The sequence below is a fragment of the Triticum dicoccoides genome, chromosome 1B (assembly GCF_002162155.2).
Source record: "Triticum dicoccoides isolate Atlit2015 ecotype Zavitan chromosome 1B, WEW_v2.0, whole genome shotgun sequence".
Taxonomy (NCBI): Eukaryota; Viridiplantae; Streptophyta; class Magnoliopsida; order Poales; family Poaceae; genus Triticum; species Triticum dicoccoides.
Genome location: NC_041381.1, coordinates 71,189,929 through 71,199,220, shown reverse-complemented (window position 1 = coordinate 71,199,220; position 9,292 = coordinate 71,189,929). Strand labels below are relative to the sequence as shown.

The 9,292-nt window shown below is 50.2% G+C and overlaps 1 protein-coding gene and 1 pseudogene across 1 annotated transcript; one reads left to right on the top strand and one right to left on the bottom strand.

The window, feature by feature from the left end:
• Positions 1 to 345: 345 nt before the first annotated feature.
• LOC119320083 lies at positions 346 to 3,358 on the top strand (annotated as a pseudogene).
• An 815-nt stretch (positions 3,359 to 4,173) lies between these two features.
• Positions 4,174 to 7,761, bottom strand: LOC119320072 (glutamyl-tRNA reductase 2-like). Its single transcript, XM_037594209.1, has 3 exons — positions 7,264 to 7,761; positions 5,758 to 5,999; positions 4,174 to 5,632 (listed from the first exon to the last, which is right to left on the bottom strand). Exons 1-3 carry the CDS (start codon positions 7,478 to 7,480, stop codon positions 4,499 to 4,501), a joined length of 1,593 nt encoding a protein of 530 aa, XP_037450106.1. The 5' UTR covers positions 7,481 to 7,761; the 3' UTR covers positions 4,174 to 4,498.
• Between the last annotated feature and the right edge of the window lie 1,531 nt (positions 7,762 to 9,292).

Here is a 9,292-nt window from a genome sequence, read left to right as displayed (position 1 = left end):
ATTGGCAGGGCCGGCGAGGCGGCGATCCATCTTCCTCGCTGCGTTTCTTTTCGCTCTATTTCGAAACAGAGGTTCGACTGAACCAGTTTACTGCGTAGAACAGATCAAAGGGCAAAATCGTCCAAAATAATATGACGTGTAGGTCCTGACCTGAAAATTGAGAAAAATGTCTGTTTGTGCCATTTTGTCTAGCCCTGAAGGAAAAGTGTGTCATTTAATCTAACAAAAAGAAAGATGTGCTATTTTATCAACGTACGAGGAAAGGTGTGCTATTTTATCAAATTGCTCTTATAAGAGAGCATTTGAGATCGGGACTGGATACTCCTCGTCCCGGCCATTCTCCCTTTCTCAGTGCAGAGCCAGAGCACGCCCATGTCTCGCATCCCCATCCGCCGCCGCCGCCGCCGCTCATCGTCCTCCACCTAGACAGTGTCCGGCCTCCACCACTCCTCCTCCTCCTCCACCTAGCCATTCTCCGCCCTCTGCCTCCGCCACTTCTCCTCCCCTGTCCCCCACCTCGCCGATGCCCCGTCTCCGCCTCCGCCGCTTCTCCACCGCGCCGATGTTCCACCTCCTCCACCGCAGCTCCTCCTCCACCTCCACCTCGCCGCCCTCGCGTTCCTGGTCTCCCCATGCCGCCTTTGCCGCCGCCACAGAGCGTGTCCGTGCCGGGACGCTCAGCCCAGAAGACGCGCACCACCTGTTCGACGAATTGCTACGGCAGGCCACCCCGGTCACCGGGCGCTCCCTCAACGGCTTCCTTTCCGCCCTCGCCCGTGCGCCCGCCTCGGCCTCCTGCATTAGAGATGGCCCCGCCCTTGCCGTCGCTCTCTTCAACCGCGTATGCCGAGAAGAAGCCAGCCAGCAGGTGGCACCTTTGACAGTCCACACCTACGGCATCCTCATGGGCTGCTTCTGCGGTGCGCGTCGCCCGGACCTAGGGCTTGCCTTATTCGGCCGCTTCCTCAGGACGGGCCTGAAGACAAATGAGATCATCGCCACCACCTTCCTCAAGTGCCTCTGCTCCGCCAAACGTACAGATGAGGCTGTCAACTTGCTGCTTCATAGGATGCCTGAGCTTGGCTGCGTGCCTAATGCAATCTCCTACTCCATTGTTCTGAAGAGCTTATGTGAAAATAGCATGAGTCAGCGGGCACTCGACTTGCTACAGACTGTGGCGGAAGGAGGAGGTGCCTGCTCTCTCAATGTGGTGGCATATAGCACAGTCATCCATGGTTTTTTTTAAAGAAGGCAAAACAGGCAAGGCATGCAATCTATTCCATGAAATGATACATCAAGGGGTTGATCCTGATGTGGTGACGTACAACTTGATCATTGATGCATTGTGCAAGGCCAGAGCGATGGACAAGGCAGAACTAGTCCTTCAGCAGATGGTCGATAAAGGTGTTCAACCCAACACAGTGACATATAATTGCATGATCCATGGATATTCCACATCAGGGCAGTTGAAAGAGGCTGCTAAAATGTTTAGAAAAATGACAAGCCATGGTCTTGTACCAAATGCAGTCACTTGCAACTTGTTAATGACTTCCCTTTGCAAGCATGGAAGAAGCAAAGAAGCGGCAGAAATATTTTATTCCATGACTGCCAAGGGCCACAAACTGGATGCCGTCTCGTACCGTATTTTGCTTCATGGGTATGCCACTGAGGGATGCTTTGCTGATATGATTGATCTCTTCAATTCAATGGAAAGCAATGGTTTTGTAGCCGATTGCCATGTTTTCACCATATTAATTGATGCATATGCTAAACGTGGAATGATGGATGAAGCTATGCTCATATTTACTGAAATGCGGGAAAAAGGAGTGAGTCCCAATGTAGTCACCTATTCCACTGTAATAGCCGCATTTTGCAGATTGCGTAGGCTGGCCAATGCTATGGACAAGTTCAATGAGATGACTGATATGGGTGTTCAGCCGGACACAACTGTTTATCACTCCCTAATTCAGGGTTTTTGTATGCATGGTGATTTGGTTAAAGTTAAGGAATTTGTGTCTGAAATGATGAACAAAGGTATTCCTCGTCCTGACATTGCGTTCTTCAATTCAGTAATAAACTCTTTATGCAAAGAAGGAAGGGTTATGAATGCACAAGGTATCTTTGACTTGGTTATAGGCATGGGCGAGAGGCCTAATGTCATTACATTCAGTTCACTGATTGACGGATATGGCTTAGTCGGCCAGATGGGTGAAGCACTCGGAGTGCTTGATGCCATGGTGTCAGCTGGCATTGAGCCTAATGTTGTTACGTATAGTTCAATTCTTGATGGCTATTGTAGAAATGGAAGGATCAATGATGCTTTGATTCTATTCAGAGAAATGCCGCGCAAGAGAATTAAACCTAACACTGTTACATATGGCATCATGCTGGATGGGTTGTTCCGTGCTGGGAGAACTGTTGCTGCAAGGGAAATGTTCCATGAGATGACCGAAAGGGGTATACCAGTGAGCATTTCCATATACAATATAATACTTGGTGGTCTTTGTAAAAATAATTGTGCAGACGAAGCGATCGCACTATTCCAGAAATTAGGAGCAATGAATGTCAAGTTCGATATTATAACACTCAATACCATGATTAATGCAATGTTCAAGGTTCGGAGAAGAGAAGAAGCTAACGATTTGTTTGCTGCAGTATCAGCCAGTGGGTTGGTGCCTAATGCTTCTACTTACGGCATAGTGATAAAAAATATTCTAAAGGAAGGATCAGTGGAAGAAGTTGACAATATGTTTTCATCAATGGAGAAGAGTGGTTGTGCTCCCAGCTCTCGTCTTATAAATTATATCATCAGAATGTTGTTGGAAAAAGGTGAGATTGCCAGGGCCGGGAATTATTTATCTAAAGTTGATGGGAAGATCATCTCACTTGAAGCTTCAACTACTTCTTTGCTGTTGTCTCTCTTTTCAAGGGAAGGGAAATATCGGGAAAACATTGAATTGCTTCCTGCAAAGTATCAATTTTTCAATGGATTTGGTTGACTAGTTGATGCATTGTCTATGCGGCTAACTCAGCATTGTTGAACCTTTTGCTTTACACAAGGCCCTCCTGCCAGTATAAGATATCCAAGTTGCCTGCTTGCAGAAAGTAGATCCGTCACTATTTCATTTAGTTCATTCTGCGGTGTAGAATGGTCATCCGGTGCTCGACGTTTCGTTGCTGATTAAATCACACTGAGTGGGACGAAGCACTGCTCCCAGCATCGCATCGGTTCGCTGTGTTTACGCCTCCCCACTTCAGGAACTCACATATATACAGTGAGGAGTGTGCCTCCACCATACCCGTTGGTCTCCCTCTTCCTGTTCCTCAAATCTCAGCTTCTTTTTACCTAGTGTAATCTGAAAATAGCAGAAGGTGGCTGTGCCCTTCTCATGCTCTTGCTTAATCATGGATGGACAGCGCCGCTTAGACGTAAACTGTGTTTTTAATGAATTGAGGTGGATTAGAAAGCGCAGGTGAATTTACTAGAACTGGAAATATGGAACTCTAGAAGTAGCAGTAGGTGGTTGTCCCGGTAACTGGAAAAGGCTTCATTCTGTATGTTGCTGAAACTTTGGTTACATCAAAATGATGAGGTAGATGACAGTGGGGCGTTGAGGTAGATGACACGCCTGTGACACGGCGTGGCCTCTGCGTAGCATGTCATTCCGACTGGGCTGATCGATCGTGTCAAAGCATCCCGTGGTTAGGCTTTTGAGAGTTTGACTCGTGGTGACAACGAAACATGCATGCTGCTAGTGCAAGCTTTTTCCCAAACAAGATGAAAATCTCCATCTCCTAGTACATGCATGCTAGTACAAGCTTCAAACGATGACAGAGGACTGATCATTCATGTGTCCAGCAACTTTGTCCTCCTCACAGGGAGACAACAGATGAACGCTAGCTCCAGATAGCACCCAAGAAAGGAGTCAACTGAACCCTATAAGCAGACCGAGCACCTTCAGGCCTTGTTCGGTTAGGCAGGGTTTGAAGAGGTTTGAAAGGGATTGGAGGGGATTAAATCCCTTGTAAGTCAAAATCCTTGTCAAACCTCTCCAATCCCCTCCAATCCCTGTGGCGAGGGGATTAAACGAACAGGGCCTCAGAGAGTTTCGGAAAATGTTATTAATGCTCAACGTTTCAAATGCAGGAGCTTATATTGCTATGTACAGTATATAAAACCATTAACACACTGATATATTCCTGTTTATTAAGTCCAATAGTGTACAGTATTATACTACAGCTTGAAAATTGGGCTCTAACCACAGCAGACACAGTAATTAATGTACAGTACATAGGCAGGCAGTTTTGGAGCAAACATGCTTCGCCGCTCCTCTCTACAAAACATTTGGAGGCTGCCATGGCTAATTCACGGCACAAGAAGAACTCGGCAGTAAGTGGAGTGTAAAAAAAAAATACTGTACTGGGATTAGAATGTAGAGACATTCTGTTGAGGGGGTGGTATAAGCAGATATACAGACTGACAACTGTCTCCTGGTCCTCAGCTTTGGGTCTTCTCTACCTTGGCCTTGATCTTCTGCTCGAGGACCGCCTTCTCCGTGTTGAGGTTGAACATCCTGTTGAGGGCGTGCATGTTCTCGAGCGTCTCGTCCAGGGTGCGGCTGTCGCTGCCGTCGCTCCTCAGGTGCTGCAACGGGCCGTGGAGGAGCTTGTTCACGATGCCTGTGCTCAGCTCCTCGATGGACCTCCTCATCTTCTTGTTCAGGTTGTCTTCCCCGATCTTCTGCAGGCACTTCTCGAGCTCCGACGCCCTGATCCTGTCGGCGTACGACCTCAGCTTCTTGATGGTCGGGACCGTCTCCAGCGAGTCCCTCCAGGCCTCGAACCGTTTCAGTTCTTGGGTGATGATTGCTTGGGCCTCCATTGCTTTCCTCACACGGTCCTCCTTGTTGGCTTCCACCACCTCTTTCAAGTCGTCGACGTTGTATACCCGTGCGTGCTCCACTTCAGATAGACAGGCACCGACATTCCTTGGCACGGATATGTCGACGAAAAGCCGGACGCCACCCATGGCAAGAGAGATAGGAGGAAGCGCCTCCGCATGCTCCTTCGTGAATAACAAGGATTCAGATGCTGTGCTTGTGAACACGACATTGGCGTCAGCAGCGGCTTCATACATCTCCGTGAGAGGCCTGTACACAATCTCGATATCTTTCATCTCTTCGCGAATGGCATCCACCCTTTCCACCGAACGGTTCACCACAACAACCTTCTTGCATCCTTTGGCGATCAGATGTTTGACCACCAATTTTCCCATCTTGCCAGCACCGATCAAAAGCATCCTGGCTGACAAGCATTCAGACTTTGGAAGCTTCATCATGGCCAATTCAACCGCAGCTGAGCTGACGGACACAGCACCAGCTGATATGTTGGTCTCACAGCGGACGCGCTTTCCAGCTGTGATTGCATCCTTGAACATCCTGTCAATGTTCTTTCCCAGGCCCCCACTGTTTTGCCCGTTTCTAACAACTTGTTTAACTTGAGCAAGGATTTGTCCTTCTCCAAGAACCAAAGAGTCAAGCCCAGAGGATACCTCAAACAGATGGCGTGTGGCGTCACTGTCACGCAACATGAAGAGATGCTCCCTTAGCTCGGAAGCAGGGATTCCACTTTTCTGCAAAAAAAAAAAAACAAAAAAACAGCATGATGAGCATTAGAGCTTCATTGATAATACTGCGCTCTTGAGCAACCAAAAAGGGCTAAGCAGGGCAAACAAGCATTTGATCAAATAACTCTCACCTTTGACATCCAGTCTACTACTTCTCTAATACCACGGTTCCACGATAAAGCCACCACATATATCTCCATTCTGTTGCAGGTACTAAGAACAGCAGCCTCTTCAATATGATTCAGGCTGGTGAGTTCTGAAATAGCACGGGGCCATAGCTCCTCTGCAACAGCAAGTTTTTCACGCATGTCCACTGGTGCTGTGTGCACACTGAGGCCTATTACAGCGATGCTACTCTTTTCCTTCATGTACCCTGGTAGTGAAAAAAAAACATTGTCACATGCTGCAAATAGACATACTTTTTTAAAATGAAAGAATGGAACTAACTAAGTTTGACTGCAAATTGTCATAACGTTTTTTTTAGCAAGGATGCCAGAGCTCTGCCCATTCATTAAAGTAGGAAAAGAACTTTGTTACACGGCTTTCCACAGCAAGCAAGCACAAAGAAGGAAAAGAGGAAAGAAGTTTGTTAGCAAAAATGGCCATAACAATTTTCCCTTTTTAAGCACGGATGTAAGAGCTCTGCTCATTCATGAAACGAGGAGAGGAAGTTCGTTAGCACAAACCGCCGCATGGAAGTTTATGCCACAGCAAGCAAAAATAAGCAGAAAAGTCGAATCACTTGAGTAGGAAGAAAAAGTAGTGCTTAAATATCCTCCTAAGCCAAAACAAACAAGCAACTTTCTACAGGCGATCAGACTAGTGTACAAGCAAAGCCAAGCAACACAGGGCAAAGTCCTCATGAGCAAGGGTCACCACGTCAACTAGATGGAGCTGATCTTGATTAAAGATGAGTCGGTTCCGCTCCTTCAACAGCTACTTTCACTACATATTGATTTCTTGATATGTTGTAATTATAAGGGGTGTATTGTGTTCTTACACTAGTGGAGTCGCACACGTATACATTCTGAATCAAGTAACTGCATACTTCGAATCTTGAAGTTTTAGCAGCGGGAGACTCAGAACAAAACAAGGAGAACCTGAACCCACTTTTTCCCTGTAATAATTGGTCAATATCTGATACCTGAAGCATGCAACAACTAGTGTCCATTCTTACCTTGTTATCTTGTGTGATCTTAGTATATAATTGGCAATTTCAGTCAGGTAGGCTCCTTTATTTAGGCTGCAACGGTAATTAACACATTTTTGTTAAGCTCCTATATCAACCATGCTGTAGTGCTAATGGTCTGCCAATCTGTGAACAAGATCAGTTGCCACTAGAAGTTGGGAACCTTTCAACACTCAGTGCAGAAAGAGAAAACTAATCGACAAGATATCACACAATCTCCAAGTCCAATTGTCTTTGGTTCTGTATAAACCTGAACAGATAGGCTGTGAACACAAGTAGTAATTAGTAATGATAGATGAATAACCTGCAAGAATGCTGCATGTGCTCAGTGCTCACAACAATCAAAGCAAAACTGGGGGTGAACAATGCAGTTTTTCTTTTTTCTCTTCTCCAACTCTCCAAGTAGTGCATCAAGGGCGGCAAATTGGAGGAGGGGGAAGGGACTCACGGTCTGCGGAGATCTTGAACTGCTCGAGCGCGGTGATGCTGGCCGCCTTGGACGCCGCCTGGGCATCCCCGCCGGCGTCGCAGCGCACGACGACGCCGGACCGCCTCCAGCCGCCGGCGGCGGCGACGGCCCAGGGGCACGCCGCCTTGGCGCTGGCAGCGGCGGCGGCGGCGAATGCGCCCGCGGCGGCCGTGGCTGACGTCGCTCCCGCCATCATCAGACCCACAAGAAAATGCAGCAGCGGCCTCCCTCCCTTCTCAGCCCGGCCCACCGAACCGTAGGTAGGTAGATTGATGCAGATAGATAGATAAAACCGGAGAGAGATCCTTATACGGCTGCTTCTCCCACCCTCCCCCTCTCTCCACCGCCGGCCGGTGCGTGCGTTCTCGGAGGGAGGGAGGATGAGCCGCCGCGAGCGTCTGCGAGGAAGAAGAAGGGAGCCGGGGCGGCTCTGGGGACAAATTTTCTAATGCGCGCGCGTGCTGGGTTGGGTTGGGTGTGGGCGTGGGCGGGGGTTGGGTTAAGCCACATGCGGGCCGGCGTGGAAGAGAATCCGGGAGGGGATGAGGGGCGCGTGCTGGCCTCCGGGCGCTGATTGGCTGCGCCGCCCGCGCTCTATCCTCTCCCCTTATCGCTGCGACGCCGCCGCGGATTGCTGGCGATCTCTCCTCAGTGGGGACACGCCGGATTCCTGGCGGGGTGGTGGTCGTGGTCGTGGTGGGCACACACACGGGTCCGCATGGCCGCCTCACGCCCGCATCTGATCTGCGGGATGATGATGGCCGAGCGTGTCGGCGTGCTGGCCACACTCCGTCATCCGTCCCCGGCACCGGCGGTCACAATCGTAACGAGTTGATCACATTTCAACACAACACATAGACAATCTAAACGTGAAATATCAAGAAAGATGCCGACCCAAGCTCCACACGAAGCGTTGTCCTCCTCGATCTTGTAGCTCTCTGCCCTACTCTTCTTCTTCTTCTCTTCTTCTTCTTGATTACTTGACTCTCCTTGACCTCCTTGATCTTGTTCGCCGCCTCGGCTTCTCCCGTTTGAGCATATGGCATTGACATCGAAACGTCATCAAGCCCAAGCGTGTGCTCGTGGTATTGGCCGAATCCACCTCGTCCGAATGAATTGCAAAAAACCATCACATTTGAGGCATCGATTGTAGAAAACCACCTAGTCCCTAATTTTGTGCAAAAATCACCGCGTTTCTAGTAAACTTTTTGCAAATTCCGTTGATACGGTGATTTGTTTCATTTAACCATTTTCTGACAAATGGGGCCAGATTGTAAGAGCAAAAAATTTACACACACATCCCTTGATCTAAAACATAAAAGCAATCAGCCCCCCACCCCTGCGCAGAGGCGCGCTGGGCTTCGGGTTCCTGGCATCCGCCGCGCTGCTTGGCCTGGGACGCCGGAGCGACGCCCTGGGTTGACGGCGGGCGGAGGCGTGCTGGGCCACGGGAGGAGGCGTGCTCGCGCTGGGCCACAGGAGGAGGCGTGCTCGCGCTGGTTCGGGGATGCTGGAGCGACGACGAGCAGCAGCAGCAGCCGCGGGCGGCGGCGTCCTAGCGCACGATGCATCCGCGTCAGCGTGGCTAGGCTTCTGTAGATCGGGCCGGTGGCGACATCTTGGCGAGCAGCGACGACGTCTTGGGGCACGATGCCTCTGCATCCAACCGTGTGATGCAGCAATGGAGCTCGAGCTTCGACCTCCTCCATGGTGACGCCCCGACACAGCACATTCCCTGCTCCCCGACGTTGTTCGGAGACTAGAGGCACCGCCAGCCTTCAAGGTCGCGAGCAGCCGAGCTCGCGCTGCTAGTGCTGATTCCGGCGAACGGCAGCGCCACGGCCGGCACCACGCTGCTGGGCGTCGAGCGGCCTGGGCGTCCCGCCCACGAGCTCCAACCTCCTCCATGGAGGAGGGAGGCCGCCCCACCCACGAGCAAGGCCAGGGAGGAGGGAGGCCGCCTCGCCGTGGCCAGCCACCACCTCAGAGGAGGAAGGCGACGGGTGTG

Coding starts and splice junctions, on each gene's coding strand:
- LOC119320072 (XM_037594209.1), bottom strand. CDS start 7,480: ATGATGGCGGGAGCGACGTCAGCCACGGCCGCCGCGGGCGCATTCGCC. Junction 6,000..7,263: donor GTTCAAGATCTCCGCAGACC/GTGAGTCCCTTC, acceptor TTTCACTACCAG/GGTACATGAAGGAAAAGAGT. Junction 5,633..5,757: donor TAGTAGACTGGATGTCAAAG/GTGAGAGTTATT, acceptor TTTTTTTTGCAG/AAAAGTGGAATCCCTGCTTC.